Source organism: Mytilus edulis, chromosome 2 (genome assembly GCF_963676685.1).
Source record: "Mytilus edulis chromosome 2, xbMytEdul2.2, whole genome shotgun sequence".
NCBI lineage: Eukaryota > Metazoa > Mollusca > Bivalvia > Mytilida > Mytilidae > Mytilus > Mytilus edulis.
In genome coordinates, this window is record NC_092345.1 from 46,827,105 (window position 1) to 46,844,913 (window position 17,809).

Sequence of the window (17,809 nt, forward strand, 5' to 3'; positions counted from 1 at the left end):
GGTATCATATGATTGGCAATTATGTTTCAACTTCTACAGATTCCAAATGTCAAAGATGCAACAATATGTTTGAATTTAATTCATGATTTTAAATATTTGTTAAACATCCATTGACAAATATTTCATACTTATTCAGCACATGAAAATTAACAATTCATACCATAGGTAGTTTCTTTAGCATGCTAAGGTCGACCGATATAAAAGGAATAAGATATTGATAGTAGGAATTTAAAGGTATGCTATACGGAACCCTAACTGGGTTGTTGTAATGGTTTATTTAAAGGTGTAAAAAAAATATGTCTTGAAAGGTTTTTCGTTTGTTCATATCTTACTTAAAGTCTCATTCTAAGGTTAGCAGATAACCATGCATGAATTCGGATGTAAGACTCGATATCAGCGGAAGCATATCTGTGACTGTAGATGATTAAATTTCAATAGAAAAAAGAAAAGATTTAATTTGAGGTGTGCGTCTGTTTAGCTGGGGTTAATGGTGTCATGTTGACTGTTGTTTATTGATTCATCTTTCCCTTATCATGTTGACCAAATGTTATGCGTCTTTCTTAGACTTATGACTTTAGATTGACATTATGCTATCTTCAATATTTTTCAAAAAGCCTTTTTACAAATAATCACACGTAAATGATATAATTTTGCATCCATACATGGTCTTTTTTCAGACTCATAAATCAACATGATAATAAACTATAATATAGTATTAAAAATACCATTTGATGACTTCGTCATTGCGTCAATACCGTGTAATCAACCAGTCCACACTAATAAACAGCCTTTTTTTTAAATATAAAATTATAACAGTTAAGTTATATAAAACGTCTGTCCATAGACTAGACATGTGAATACTATTACGAAAAAAGTACAAATTGTTTTATCATATTTAATTGGTCTAAAATAAGGACAACTTATTGACATTAACGTCAAAAAGATTATATCCACGAAAATTCGAATGAATGATATGCTTAAAGCCTCGGTCACACCTAACCGGATAGCACGAACGGATGCCTAAAGCCTCGGTCACACCTTACCAGATAGAACGAACGGACGCCTAACGGATGAAAATAAAAGTTTTCCGTTGACAAAATTGTTATCCGTTGGGAGTCCGTTGATGTACTGACCGAATAAAACGGACGTGTAACGGATGCATAACGGACACACACCGGAAATGCAACGTACGAGAAACGGACACGTACCGGACAGAACGGATGTCGAACGTACATCAAACGGACGAGTACCGCATAAAACGGACACTTACGGAAGCGTACCGGATAAAACGGATGAACAAGATATACGGAAAAATCAAAGGCGACAATAATAAAACATGTAAATCGCATAAATATTCAAAATGTTTCGGTGTTACTGGTTTTGGTTTGTTCTTCAAAATTCCGCCAAAGGGCAGTGTCTGCCCTGAATATGAGACTGCTTGATTGTGATGACGTGCCGTTACTCTAAGATCGATTATGAATAATAAGAATTCTTGAACCTTAAGAAATCTGACATACCAATAATTGGCATTTCTGACGCAAAATTTTCAATTGGCATTTATCCGTTTCAGATCCGTTCATCATCCGTTTTATCCGTTATACGTCCGGTAGAAGTCCGTTCTCATCCGTTCAACATCCGTTTTATCCGTTAAACGCCCGGTAGAAGTCCGTTGGCGAATTTATCTTCCAGACCTCCAACGGATGTATAACGGACACGTAACGGATACAAAACGGAAACGAAACGGACGAGTACCGTACAAAACGGACGTTCAACGGACATTTTATCCGTTGGACGTCCGTTCAAAGTTTTGAACATGCTCAAAATTTTCCACCGGACAGAACGGACGTCGACGGATAAAACGTACGCTTAAAGTACAAGCAACGGATATGGACGGACGTCTAACGGATAAGAACGGACGTCTAACGGACATGAACGGATTGAAAAAAAGTTATCCGTTAGGCGTCCGTTCGAGCTATACGGTAAGGTGTGACCGAGGCTTTTGAAATTGAATTAATATAACATTTGGTATCCGATTTAATGTTTTATTAACTTATACTGTGAGCTACAGTGGCGGATCCAGGGGGGGGGGGCGGGGTTCCGGGGGTGCGCACCCCCCTTTATTTTTGCCGATCAATGCATTTGTATCGGGACATATGTTTTGCACCCCCCCCCCCCCCTTTCGAAAATTCCTGCATCCGCCCCTGAGCTACTCCGCAGAACATTTGTTATAGCAGGGTCGCCCGAAACCCCTAGCTGTTTCCCCCACAATGCAGTATAGTATCCCTTAACAATCTGACCACAGTTTTATTTAAATGTTGAATATTTTGCCGGCATTTGACTTTCTATACTAATACCACACATAACTGTTTTGTTCAGGTTTTCATTATAAAAGTGGTAATTTTAGAAAATGTTAGTATTGTCGCCTATGGAAGAATGAATACTACTGTTTTCCCGCGTCGTGTACTGAGTATATACGGAACGGGAAACGAGCGCTGTCGGCGATTGTCGCACTAAAATGATATTATGAGTGTACACATGCCTAGTGCTTCTGTCACCGATTTCAACCCATTCGATTCACGGGATCATGGCGGATGAAAAGAAGACAAATGCTAATCTTTATATAGTTTTATTATTTAAAAAAGACTTCATCATGAAAATAATGTTATTTTGACCATAAGTCTGTATTCATAAATGTTGTTAAGGAGTAACATTCTATTCAATAAATTGTTAATGCTTTTCATAAATAAAATAAAATGTTATGATGAAATTGCACCATGTCGTCCAGAATCGACAAATAGCAAATGTCCGGTGGTAAATGATGCTTCATCAGATGCCAGAAATCGTATTGCCTTGGCGACGTCTTCCGGTTTGCCCGCACCACCAAGAGGTTGTATCACTTTCAACCGCTCGAGATACTGAAAAGAAATTTAAAAGCTATCAAACAAAACTAATCAATTCACTTAACAGTAAGTAAAAACATTAATAACATTGAAAAAAAATGAAGCTTTACTTATTTGGTGCGTTCACAGCGGATTCCCCTTCACGAGGAACGCTAAAACCCGGGAACATGTAAAGCTAAGAATACTTAATGCTTAAATAGCTATATGACCAAAAGAATATAAGAATAGCTAGCTCCACAAAAGGTCAACTAAACCATTTTCCTTCTTATAAATTCTAAATTTGTCAATAGGGAATTAAAGAAAGTTAAACGAAAACTATGTGCGTACCAAATCACTGACTTTTGAGCTGAAGATGCTCTCAAGGACTACCGGACTCCGAAATTCGGATGACGTTGCTTCGCTAAACCTACAGTCAACGCACCGTAGCAAGGCGGACGTTATTAATGAATCGGACATTGTACCGGACTAGCAGTCCATTATCTTAGTGATTTTACAAAGGTGTAGACCACCTAAATTACCACTGATTCGGACTTTGTACCGGACTAGCAGGACATTAACTTAGTGATTTTACAAAGGTGTAGACCACCTAGATTACCACCGATTTAGACTTTGTACCAGACTAGCAGTCCATTATCCAAGTGATTTTACAAAGGTGTAGACCACCTAGTTTACCACCGATTTAGACTTTGTACCGGACTAGCAGTCCATTATCTAAGTGATTTTAAAAAGGTGTTGACCACCTAGTTTACCACTGATTCGGACTTTGTACCGGACTTGCAGTCCATTATCCAAGTGATTTTACAAAGGCGTAAACCACCTAGATTACCACTGATTCGGACTTTGTACCGGACTAGCAGTCCATTATCTTAGTGATTTAACAAACGTGTAGACCACCTAGATTGAACAACAAATCCCGTTTTAAGAGGTAATATTACAGTAATCAAGTAACCATGAAAATACGGATAGGATTTCCTACCAGAGGAAAAGATTACATGAGATGTATTTGGAATACCCTTTCGGAATTTTGGGTCCCCAATGCTCTTCTATTTCGTACTTTATTTGATTTATTTCTATTCGAGCGTCACTGGTGAGTTTTATGTAGACGAAACGCGTGTCTGGCGTACAAAATCATAAGCGGTCTTGTATTTCAGTTGAGTTTTTTAGCTCACCTGGCCTAAAAGGCCATGTGAGCTTTTCTCATCACTTGGCGTCCGTCGTCGTCGTCGTCGTCGTCTGTCGTCGTTAACAATTTTTCAAACATCTTCTCCTCTGAAACTACTGAATGGATTTGAATGAAACTTAAAATGATTGTTCCTTAGATTATCCTGCACAAAGTGTGTGCTTCGATTTTTGATCCGTCAAAAAACATGGCCGCCGTTACTTAAAATAGAACATAGGGGTCAAATGCAGTTTTTGGCTTATATCTCAAAAACGGAAGCATTTAGAGCAAATCTGACATGGGGTAAAAATGTTCATTAGGTCAAGATCTATCAGCCCAGAAATTTTCAGATGAATCAAACAAACCATTGTTGGGTTGCTGCCACTTAATTGGTAATTTTAAGGAAATTTTGCAGTTTTTGGTCATTATCTTGAATATTATTATAGATGAAGATAAACTGTAAACAGCAAAAATGATCAGCAAAGTAAGATCTACAAATAGGTTAATATGACCAAAATTGTCAATTGACCCCTTAAGGGGTAAATGTCCTTTAATGACAATTTTTCACAATTTGTTCATCATATTTGCTAACTTTAAAAAATCTTCTCCTCTGAAACTACTGAATGGATTTGGATGAAACTTAGCATGATAGTTCCTTAGATTATCCTGCACAAAGTGTGTGCTTCGATTTTTGATCCGTCAAAAAACATGGCTGCCCTTACTTTAAATAGAACATAGGGGTCAAATGCAGTTTTTGGCTTATATCTCAAAAACGAAAGCATTTAGAGCAAATCTGACATGGGGTAAAAATGTTCATTAGGTCAAGATCTATCATCCCTGAAATGTTTTGGTCTCATTTTCTTTATTTATAAACAGTAAGTCATATATATTTGTAATATTGAAGAATTGTTTACTGTACATGTTTCAATTGCCTGGCATGGTTCAATATGTTCAATAAGGCATTGTTTACCAGGTAAGCGATTCAGGCTCTTGAGAGCCTCTTGTTTTTTTAGTTTACTTACCTTTGCTTGCATATCGTTTGTATATCCAGCATTATCTGCGAATGACGTCATAATAAATCCCGGACTGTAAAAATAAATCCGTTATACGTTTTGATACAGCGTAATTTCATATTGGCCATACAATAACATTTATAATCAAGTATTATTTAAAATTCGGATACTCACGATTTAATGGTACCATGTTATCCAGATTCATATGCATGCAATAATCGGTAAAATGATTCACATGAAATTACAATAGTTCTACAATAGTCCATGCTATGCTAAAAATGTGTTCGTAAGTATTTTTTTTTTTTTTTTTTTTTTAACTCTGTGCAACCAATGGTTTACCTTGAAATTAGCCAACTATTGTACAAATAATAGGTACACAAATACATTTTTACTTGTACAAATAAAGTCTCCTGTTACCCCGCTTCCATGTTGAGCTAGCGGTAATGTAGATATTTCTTTTTCCGTACCAGTTCATTCGGAGTCCTCTTAGCGGTCCGCGTTTAAACTATGTCAATTTCTTTAAAAAAAAATATAGAGACAATAGTTTGGATTTTAACAACTAAATTTAAGTGTCGGGTGTAAATTGCAGGATAAAAACAATATTATGTACATTGTCGGAAAATATAAAATTTATTTGTATTCGCTACGAAACAGTAGAAAAGCTCGGCGAGCCCCTTTTCTTCCTGTTTCTAAAACTCATACAAATAAATTATATATTTTCCGACAATGTACGTAATTATATTGTATATATGAATGGGGTCGTAAGAAATTCTTTCTTTAGTTTTAAACTCTCCCTGGACAATCTTTTGAAACATATGTGTATTAAGAATAATACAAAAATGTTTGTTTGATCATGGAAATAGTTTAATTTTGATATCAGAATTTGAAAACGTACTAGTAATTTAAAATAATTGTCCAGTTTCTTGAATTGTTTGGCAAAATCAAATACATGTAAATTCTTGGATCTACTATGTTTGTTGTGGTTGGTAATGCACTTTCCAATGTAAGTGTGGTTTCAATCGTTTATGGTCTTCTCATTTCTTCGTCTCAAAATCGTTATAACTTTACGTTCGGTCATGTTCTTAAGTTAGCCTATTACCATGCACCAATTATTTATAATTGCATTACATGTATATGTCATTATAATACGTTATTTTGATTGGCTAACAGCAATCTCGCGTCATTCTGAAATTAATCTTCCTTTCAAAATAAAATGTAACATCCATGATAACACGAGCTTCCACAACAAAGTGCACAGGTAAATAAAAGAAAAACTTGACATAAATCGTGTTTTCATGATCATAGCAAAAATTTTTTAATGATAAGTATTGAATGCTTCATTTAGTAATTTTATAGGGTTGTAAAAGGGTTGACCGTGCGCACAATTTTAGAATGAAGCGCTTTTTTCGCGCTGCATACAAAATGTACTTCGGTCAACGCTTTTACACTCCAATAAATTTACATGAAATGAAGCATTCAATTCTTAATTCAATTTGATAACGTCTTACTAGAACTTGTCCATCCTGTACGCCTGTTTTTGGTTGGGTTTAAAGAACTGTTGCGTAGTATTTGATTGTCGGTTGTTTGTGTTTTCGTTTGTTGTTCCCCTTATGACCAGGATGTCTGATCTCTGTCTTACTTGTGTTACATAAAGAATACATAATTGTGAATTTCATACTATGTCATGTTCTTTTTTAAGACTGTTTAAAGATCAGTTTGATATATAAATATAATACTTACTTGACTGAGTTAACTCGTACTTTCTGAGGAGCTAGTTCTGTAAATACATTTTACATTAGATAAGTTTTTCGTTTGAAATGTATCCATTTGATTTTGTAAATAAATCACCAAAACAAATAAGAGGAGGTGGACAGGGGGTAATCTTCTCCCACCTACCCCACCTTCCACTTTTAGAATCTTTTTTTCTCTCCCACCTATTTTTTTGTCTCCCACCTCCCTCAATAGCTGTTGACCCCCTCAAATAAAGCATGTAAAAGTCATTACGCGCTTTAATATGCACTTATAGATGTTCGGACTTTCGTTGTTGTAAATGGGGACTTGACATGATTACGATTAAAATCCCCCTCCCCCGTACCGTTAACCAAAGAATAAATATAAACTCACAGATCCGATTTATAAGTAAAATATAACTAATATCGACAGTAGTCTGGACGTCTCTTTAGATAGAAAAAAGACCAGAAACAGTTCATAAAATAAAAGTTTTATGCAAGACAGACCGAGTTGTCTTTCTTATTACAGATAATTGCCTGAATTAGAACTACAGATATCATTACGGAGAACATTTTATTTATAAATGCAATAAACACTTTAGGATTTTTAAGCGTCTTCTAGAAAAACCATCATCAGGAACACTTAAAGCAAATGATATATAAGTACCGCAACACATGAAGATCCATATAACTAAAAAGAATCTATACATAATAACAAAATCCATATAAGGTCATCTTTGCTGAAGTTTGGCAGATCAATAAAGGGAATCGAATATGATGTCATTCGATGTATATTATTCTTTTTGTTGTATATTGTAACAGGACCGTGCTTTAATCAAAAGTTACAACTCGTGCGCTTTTGCTATATTGAATTGTCCAGACTGAGATGCTGGACACATTTTATTGAAGTGCTGATATGATTTATACCTTTAAACATGGTTTCCTTTCATGGAAAAACTGCAGTGGCAGAATTAATGATGTAACACATACCTAAGGCTAACAAGCGTGTAAACATATCCAAAGCTGCTTTAGCTATGCAATAAGCAGAAAGATGAGGACCCTGCGAATTAAAAATAAAATAATGCTACTGCCACGTGACACTAATATTAAATCAAATCAAATCAAATCAAATAATTTTATTGCCATTTAAACCAAAAACATGATCTGTATTAAACAAACATAATATATATACAAAAATACACAAATGAATACAATATTAAAATACAAAATGTATCAGTTCAAATTATTGTTTTGGGTCTCCAGTCCTCAGTTCTAATGATTAAAAGAGATGCAAGGTATAATACGTAAAGGAAAAATCAACAGAACCACATTGTAAAACAAAAAAGAAGTATTCAATTGTTATTTTATCGATTTTCAGCAGGCTCCCATTTGTAGTTAATGCGATTTCGATTGATTTTGTAACTTTTTGTATAATACTTTTCTCTGCCTCTTTTCCATGTGTAGTTATGATAATATGGATTAAAAACTTTGACTTTGTGACGTTATTTTTTCATGTAAACACGCCACTGTGAACTGGTAGGTGTTAAGTTATTTCATTAGACACTATGCATGTATATGTTTATGTACTCACTGCACGTTGTCCTAATACACTAGAAACATTCACGATGCATCCTAAAAAGTAAAAAAAAAAAAGTGTAATTTTATATTAACTATACATATAAATGAATTTACTAAAAGAAAATCCGGTAAATAACATAGGTGATGTTTAGGTGTGTGTTAAGAAATCTTTTTTGTTCTAATGCAGTTCGAATCTAATTCTGTACCATTTTACAATTTCAGAGCTGTGGCTCGTGAAAATTCGATTATCAATTAAATAGTATTAGTTTGTCCAATGGTGAAATCTTGCGAAAGTGGCGTGGCATCCAAATGAAATTAAATGAATTTTGCAGGAGAAAGTCCACAAACGGTTCTGAGAATTATCTTTAAAACAAACTGCTGTCTCGGCGTTATCTATCCAAAATTGTAAATGTATTTATGTTTCTTTTCGCCTTCTACGGGACGTACAGGCCAAATAAACTCATCATAGACACCAGGATTTAAAATGCGTCCGCAAGACGCATGTCGCGTCTACAAATGACTCATCAGGGACGCTCGAATCAGAAAGATTAAAAAGGGCCTAGTAAAGTACGAAGTTGAAGAGTACCGGTACTTTGGTCAAAAAAAAAAAAGGTTTTGATTATCCTCTAAGTATCTATTGTCTCTTTTTTGCAACTCATCATTGTTCAGCTTGTAGTCGGTTGTACAACCAAAAATGTGACAAAACTACTTTTTGGGCAGACGGATAAGGTGATTGCACATTTGCTTTCAAAAGATACAGTGGATACAAAGGGGATAACCAAAAGGGAGGACACACACACACGTGATATATTAGCCCTCACGTTCAAAATTCGTAGACGGCTTAGATATAATTTGCTATTCTGTACTCACCTTGAGTTTTAATAAGATGTGGAACACACAACCTAGACAAGTTATAACTCGATTTGAAGTTGGTGTTCATTGTTTCGTCCAGAGTTGCTTCTGATGTCGCCATCACATTCCCCATGTTACCTTTACCTGCATTATTGACCTATTAAATGAAAATAGATGACGCCATAATCATGATTTGTGTCGATTCTTAAAATCAAAGACATCAGATTTAAAAATAGTTATAGTTATAAATTAACTACCACGTCTAGTCTCTTTTTATTTAACAGTTGTTTTTATACTTTGTATCGATCTCATGAATTAAGCCTTTTTCGGTTGAGTTTTATATTTTGTTCTTATGTTACACTGTTACACCGCTGTCCCAGATTTAGGAGAGGGTTTGGTGTCAGCAAACATGTTTAACCCCACTACAATCTTTATGTGCCTGTAGTTCAGTGGTTGTCGTTGGTTCATGTCGGTCATATTTGTTCTTCGTAAATTGATTTGTTATAAACTATGCCGTTAGTTTTCTCAATTGAATTGTATCACATTTTTCACGTTGGGGATTTTAATAGTGGACTATATACATTGTAATATAGGTTTTCCTCATTGTTGAAGACCTAAAGGTTGTCTATAATTGCTTACACCCACTTATGAGAACGTTGGTGGATAGTCGTCTAACTGGCAACCATACCACATCTCCTTATTTTTATATCAATTATAACTTTAACGGCAATAATTGTACTGCCCCAGATGCGCATTTCGACAATTAAAAAAAGTCTCTTCAGTGATGCCAAATTATTTGAAAGTCTCTTCAGTGAGGCCAAATAATTTGAAAATCAAAATTTAATACAATTATTGTAGAACTCAAATCACATACAGTACAACAAATTCTGGAATGCTGGTGATTTCCTCGGACAAATGTTGATGCTCTCGGATGTGTTTAGTATTTGACGTCGAAAACATTTGATATCGAGCATAATTGCTTTTAGTATATTCTGTAATGTGAAGTGTTATTTTTAATTTGTTTTACTGTTTTTTTTTTCTCAATATACATGTAACACTATTAGTAAATTCAATGTTTAAACTTTATTTTTATTTAGTTTTAGTAAGTTATTGAGATCTGGGGTGAAACTGTAGAAGAACTTGGTTTTAAACTTGAAAAAAAACCAACTAAAATCTCATTATATTGGACACTGTTGTACATAATTAATGTACATGTAGTACATTTTTGTTTTCGATCATAAATATCCGTGTTACATACCAGAACATCGATTCTTCCAAATTTCTTTACTGTCTCATCCACTAATGTCTTCAAATTGTCGTCATTAGTGACGTCGCATGGAATAACCAATATCTGAGGAAAAAAAATTACATCAATATTTATAGATATTAGTGTTCAACTCAACATTAACAACTACGTTTATATAGTTCATGGACTTTGTACTATGCTTAAACTAAACAAACTACTACGATATGTGTTTGTAATTTATTTAGTCCAATCCTTTGGTGTACATTCTTTTAGCTATATGAACTTGGTGTAGGAAACTACAAAATGCATATTGAATAACTGATAGTTGAATATAGAATTTAAAGGTAAAATATTGATTGATATTTAAGTGGCAGGCATGCACAATCTTGACAATTTGATATAAAACAGAAGATGTGGTAAGTGTGATATGATTGTCAATGAAACAAATCTTCACAAGACTATAGGTCACCGTACAGCCTTCAACAATGAGCAAAGCCCATCCTGCACAGTCAGCTATAAAAGGCCCCGAAATGACAAATGTAAAACAATTCAAACGAGAACACTAACGGAATAATTTATGTATAAAATAATGAACGAACAACAAATATGTGATACCGAGTAACATACGACAACCACTGAATTACAGGCTCCTGACTTGCAATTGGGACAGGCACATACATAATGTGACGAGGTTAAACTAGTTTTTGAAGGATCCAACCCTCCCCTAACATGCAATAGAAAATTTTGAAAAGTAGGCCGACCAGGATGAAAGGTGGATTTTATTTTGCATTGAAAAAGATGGTACATAATGAAAAAAGATTGAATATTTTGCTCTGGAATAGGTCTCCTGCATACCTCTAGAAGAGCTGTTGTAAGTGTTCGTTAACCCACAAAAATGCGCAACACTCTTCCTACACGAATAATTGTATAGTAATAACTTAGGCTACATGAACTTCTGTCCGACAGTAAGACCAATGGTAAGAGAAGGTCGTTTGCCTACTCGGGATGAATAAATACACAGCCACGTCCTGTTGGAGTGGGGACTTAAAATCCATTGTGTTATTGAGATGACTTTATAAATATTGTTTACTTGTTTTCTTTTCCATTCTGTTTAACTGATGCAAAGTAAATATGTTTACACTAAATTTGGAACGTTATTTAAACTCAAGTTTAAATATTGAGACAAGAACTGTTTAGAAGAGTAATGATGAAATACAAAGAGTCTCATGAAAAGACAGTGCAACGCTTCCTGTGCGTATACCTGATATTTTTTTCATAATTACACCTTATGTAAGAATCCGGGGTTTTGATTGGTTGATAGCCAGTGTATTTTTCACCAATTTACTGTTATCAAATGAATATCGTTCATTTTTAACGCCGCCGGGGTATTTGCTAAAAGGATATGCCTTTTTTACCCTCTCTGCCGTGGTATTTGCCAAAAAATACTCTATCCGACTGGACGCTTGTAACGTCACGATCATCAATGCGTTTTAGTACATTAACATTCGGTGTAATTAAACAGATATATCATGCTTATGAGGGGTATTTGCGAAAAATACCAGTCTTGAGAATGAATTTCCCTCGCCTTACGGCTCGTGAAATTTAACATTCTCTCGACTGGTATTTTTCGCAAATACCCCTCCTTAACATGATATATCTGTTCAAAATCCAATGGGGGTTTTACGTACAAGATGGCTCTTATACTCCTACATAACCTCCAAGGGGCCTTCATATATTTTAATGTTGTTTTTTTTAGCTTCTTCATACTTTAACAAGCCTATAGCCATTGTAAAATTAATTGTTATGTATAAAATTGTGGACAAAATTGCTCTTTCAAAATTTCCATTTGGGTGCCTCCATGGGGGAAATCCCCCGCAAATAGTGACAGTTAGCAGGTATGTGTGCGTCGGTTCATCAGATTGATTGATTTTTGGTTGCTTAATGTCGGTACATGAGTGGCCTTTTACAACGATAAATGTTACAGGGTGGATTTATACATTTTTTTTATTGCATTTGTTCTCATATAACGAATAAGGATTTAATATTTGAAACTGTTCGTTCAATTTGTAAGCAAACAACATAAATATTAAACGTATTACGAATTACTTGTAAGTTGAAATTTCAGTAGGCTTAAGATAGTTTGCTTAAATTACTAAACTTGCATCATTTTTCGATAATCCTTTAGACCTACACAAGGAGGCTACTTTCTCAAGGTTCTCCAGAGTTCTAGATGCTAGAACTACCTTTGCTTTGCTCTCAGCAAACAGTAATGCAGTTTTTTCTCCAATACCCGAACTAGCACCTGCAATAAATATATGATTTATATTTATATATATATGCATTTATATAATTATGTATTATATCTGCATGTCAACAATTCCATAAAACAAAGAATAACAACCATGTGTAACAAACGTCTAATATTCATACAAGTATTTTACAGTCTTTCTGTATTGACAGTATTAAGGGCATACGATACAGTTACAGGGAAGGTAATGACGTTGCTAACGTAAAATGTTATTTTCGCGACGTCAAACTATGACATATCGGGAAAAGATGCATTTTTCGACTGATTTTTATCATTCAAACTGTTTTAATTTGAAAACGAGTGCATGGACCCCTATTTTTTAAAACAGCAATTTGTTTCATTTTGCAAGGAGATTATGTGACCAAAACTTTATAAAACTGTAAATAGCGCATTTTTTTAAATTTTGATAAACATGCAGCAAAAAATGACGTTTTTTCCTCTATTCATGAACATTTGATAAATATAGAGTTATTTCGGAATAAAAATTGCATAATTTGTAATGATACTTATAAAATACAGAAATTACCGATTATTTAACAAAAAACAATTTGTGTTTATCTTTTAAAACAAAAAAGTTATGTCTTTCTTTCGAAAAAGAAAATACGGACACAAATCTGAATTTTGAGCAAATATACAAAATTTCGACCTCATTTTACTCAAAAAGTAGCACATGAAGGTATATTTTTTATTACATATTTGATTTAATCAGATAAAAAATAGCCTATATGCAAATTTTCATCAACTTGTAAATACAGGTTCAAAACTGTATCGTATGCCCTTAAATAAAAAAAAGACTTAAAAAAAGGGAGATTAATGGCGTTTAAACGATGTAAAACAAGGGAGCAGGGGCGAAACTGTCCATGATTCTCACGATTAAGAAACAAATCACGATTATGATTAGTACGTAGTTTACAATTTATTTAAAATTGTGTCCGAAAATAAGATTTAATCTGGAAAAGAAAAAGTCAAATTGGTCATAATCAAACTGGATCTGTGTTAAATGTCTTTTAAATAACATTAAATTTTCTAAATTTTGAAATGATTTGGTTGAGACCAATTGAAGTTATACTGCCGAAACCAAATATTCTGCAATATTTAGCTTATCAAGGAACCATCTATAGAAAAGCAAGTGCAATCTGTTAAATATGACTGGATCTGTGTTTAGTGATCTCTTTATACTAACAGCATTTTCCTTTCAAATGATTTGGCGAAGTTACTCAAGTAAGCATGCATATACCAATTTATGGACGCTCGTACATTACGGGAGTAAAACGATATGCACTGGTCGCATTTCAGCATGGGCTTATTTAAAAGATGCGGGTTCTATATACTCTTTAGACAGCAACCAAAAAGATATCTTACTAGTTTTAAAAGAGTTCAACTTACAGTCTTCAACAATATTTTTACAATCAATATTTCAAGCTCTTATCCGCCATGAGTCTTAAACGAATTGTGAATTTAAATAAATAGAGTGTATCAAAGTTCTGCCATCCACGCAAAATGGTCTATATAACAAACAACGGTGGTTACTTTTATTAAAGTTCCTGTCGTCCCCCCAAAAAATCAAAAAGTTTATGACGCTAGACCTTTTGTGTAAATATATACATGGATTTTAGAAAGTTGCTGAAAAATATCTCTACCAGTTATGATGTGACTTTGTCCAGTAAAACAAAAGGTAAGATACACGTATAGATATATTATACGGAATTTGATAAAATTTTAAACACTGCTTCCGATAAACACTTTGTGTGACTATACCATGCATGTATACCACGGAGTTAAAACAAGTCCATTATATGATAACTTAGGAATGTATAGGACAACGTATTTGTTTTGATTAAACGTGATCAAATTTATTCATCTCTACCGTCAGGTTCTACTTCGTCAAAATTATCTTCCAAGTACGTACGCCACCTATCTTTTCAATCGTAAAAACGGAGGCCATTGCAGTAATGCCAATGGCGGACTGTCAAGTAAGCTTTTAAAAACCAATCAATTATATATCAAACTGTCATGATTACAGTTGTGTTTTAAGAAGACAAATATATCTACCAGCTATAAAGTTTCACTTAGTGAACTTTTAGGCCTTTTTTTTTAACTTTTCAAAAAGAACTGTTGCCTAGGGGCAGAGATGCAAATTATTGCTTTAAGAAGATAAATAGACTAAGGGTGACTACTTTTCGTTGGAATTTATGTTTATGCACATGAAAGATCCAAACGATTTTTCACCTACCATTATCTACTGTTTTGAAAATATGTCTTCAATTTAAAGTTTACAAATATCTCGAAGCTTCATGCTATAATTTGAGTATTATAAACGCGTACATTAGTCGAAAATATTCTAAATCATGAATCTAAATTAAACTTTCAGAGGCCATAGACACAGATTTAAACAATTCAAATATAAATGTTTATTCTTTTTAATAAAGAATTCAATTTCGTTTGTTTTATTCCAACTGGATCTCAGCCTAAGTACTGTATGAAAGATCTTATATTCCCGTACAGAAGGCCCTTAAAAAAATAATTAAATGCACTTTTCAATCAAACACGTTATCTTCGATTTTCACAAACTTTAATTATATTATATATTTATATCGTCATTCTTATAAAAAGTTTATGTCCTGATATTTAAACTTTGGGTTTAAACTATGTCCTAGATTTAGTTTAAACATATTTTATTTGATCATTTTAAGCAAAATAAACAATTGACATGTAAACACACTTATACAGTTTTCTAACGTACACACTATGAAATTATAACAATATTAGCTTGCATGTAAGGGTTGATTGATTGATTGTTGTTTGCTTAACGTTCAGTGGCAATTATTTCATTTATATTCAGGACGATGCATACGAAAACAATTCCTCAAATATAATACGATCATGAATGAAGACAAAAGAAAACAAACGAAACGAAACGAAACGAAACGAAACGAAAGACAATTTTTAAGATAATGATTGATCGGTTGCTTAACGTCCAGTGTAAAATATTGCATGCATGATTAGAGTGAGAAAAAATTAACAATAAATACAATAGGTAGGTCCTGTAAAAGGGGCCGTCCGGAACGAAGGTCGGAGAATTTGAATTGCAACTGGAAAATGAGAGTATATTGGATATGAACAGAAATTAGGCTTGCAACAGGTTAATTACGGAACCCTCAAAGAGTTGTTGCAAGGGTTATTAACGTGCAGAGAGCATGGCAGTTTATATACATGAGACATCGGATATAACGGTCCCACTTTCATCGGACGTGGCTGCGTATTTTTACATCCTGCACAGCCAAAACGGATGTCCAACTTTTGCAAGGGTTTTACTGCCGGTCGGAAAAAGACCAAGAATTACCATATTTCTATTCCCCAGTTACCTTAGTGTTTTTAAATAATGATAAATAGTGCTAGTATCAGTAATGTTTGAAAAATTGGATATTTTGTCACTAGATGCGAAAGTTCAAAGTTAACTAAGTTTATAGTTTAATAATAGTTTTCGTATAGCAAATTATGATAAGGGACTTATATTTTGCCTGAGAAAAAGGGCAGCGCTGATCATTTAAAAAATACGACCCTTTTTATTCCCCAATTAAGTTTTTTTTTATCTTAATTAAAAAAAGTACACCCATTATCCTTGACAAAAGAAATCCTGAATCCGCCACAATGTATAGGGATTTTAGTTTCTCAGGTACATTTTGATTGGTTTGTCATAAAGTTAAAGAACTTTTCATATTACATATATTCAAATTTTATAAAGCATTGTTATATACAGAATATTAAGTACACCAAATTGATTCTTTACGATTTTCACTTAACTCAGAACTATTGAGCACAAGTTGGAAATAAAAAAAGAAAGACATTTAAATATACCCACGGAACAAAGGCTGTGCCTCAGTTATAATGCATTATAACCAAATAACTCTGGACTCTTTTTTCAAAGTTCCTGTTTCCCCTTAATGATCAAAATGTGTACTCGTATACCGAATTAATTCCATATTTTGCTATAATACATGTTTTGTTGAATTAAATATATACTTTAGAAATTCGTTGAAAAATACAAGTGATATTTACCTGTTATGATGGTGACTTTATCCTTAAGAGACGCCATGGTAAGCTACAAATTTAGATAATTCAAATGATGTATGAGGGTATTTAACCACCAGGGGGTGCTGCTATTTACGTTAGTTACACTTCGTTTCTACAACACGGAGATTTAAAATCCATGAACTTCAGAATTTATTTTATCATGAAACTCATGTTTGCTCATTAAACGTGATCAAATTTTTTCATCTCCAAGCAAGAAATAGCTCGACGATACGTGGTCACTTTGTTGATTTGACAAGTCTATCATATTTACCTAAAATATTATATAAGGATTGCATAGGCCCTTGAAACTTTAAATGTTCTTTCTAATGAAACACGTTGACTACGTTTTGTACACCATTTATTTCATTTGAGTATGACTGCTTAAAAAACTTCTTGTCCTGATATTCAAACTTTCGTCCAAGATTTATTTTATAAGCATACGTGTAGCTTATTGGCTAGATTTATACAAAATGAATAAATCACGTGTTAAATTATACTAGAAAATAAAACCTAAAAGGGCAACCAAAATTCATTTCGAAGATAAAAAACAAAGCCTTAACAAAAAAAAATAGAAAGAAAAACGACGAAAATACCATCAATAAACATTTAATAGAAAAAACATACTTGGCAACACGAACCCCACTAAAACGAGGGTGACCCAAGGTGCTCCGGGAAGGTAAATAACTCCTGCTGTATAATTATGTGACACGCGTCATGATGCTCATGGTAAATACATTTGAATTACACCCAAATATTATGGTTAATATTGTTTTTTTCTGGTTGTTAATCTTTTGGCTTTGTTGCAAAACTTGAAGTCCTAACCTTTTATTCATATGTTTACATTTTGCTTCAATGTTTTGCATTATATGTATAATTAAATGTATAACACGAATCCAGATTTTTTTTTTATAGATGACGGATGTTCAGTGGTTACCGATTCTTGGTGTGG

General features: G+C 33.7%; 1 protein-coding gene across 1 annotated transcript; it reads right to left on the reverse strand.

Annotated features, from left to right (window-relative positions):
* Positions 1-2,610: 2,610 nt before the first annotated feature.
* On the reverse strand, positions 2,611-16,994 carry LOC139512294 (3-oxoacyl-[acyl-carrier-protein] reductase FabG-like). Its single transcript, XM_071299797.1, has 9 exons — positions 16,846-16,994; positions 12,641-12,780; positions 10,491-10,583; positions 9,251-9,389; positions 8,394-8,434; positions 7,793-7,862; positions 6,813-6,849; positions 5,082-5,145; positions 2,611-2,915 (listed from the first exon to the last, which is right to left on the reverse strand). The coding sequence occupies exons 1-9, from the start codon at positions 16,880-16,882 to the stop codon at positions 2,757-2,759; spliced, it is 780 nt and encodes a 259-aa protein (XP_071155898.1). The 5' UTR covers positions 16,883-16,994; the 3' UTR covers positions 2,611-2,756.
* Between the last annotated feature and the right edge of the window lie 815 nt (positions 16,995-17,809).

Excerpts from the sequence above, each read along its gene's own strand:
- LOC139512294 (XM_071299797.1), bottom strand. The coding sequence starts at position 16,882 with ATGGCGTCTCTTAAGGATAAAGTCACCATCATAACAG. Across the intron at positions 12,781-16,845 it reads TAAAGTCACCATCATAACAG|GTGCTAGTTCGGGTATTGGA; the intron begins GTAAATATCACT and ends TATTTATTGCAG. Across the intron at positions 10,584-12,640 it reads AAGGATTATCGAAAAATGAT|ATATTGGTTATTCCATGCGA; the intron begins GCAAGTTTAGTA and ends TTTTTTCCTCAG.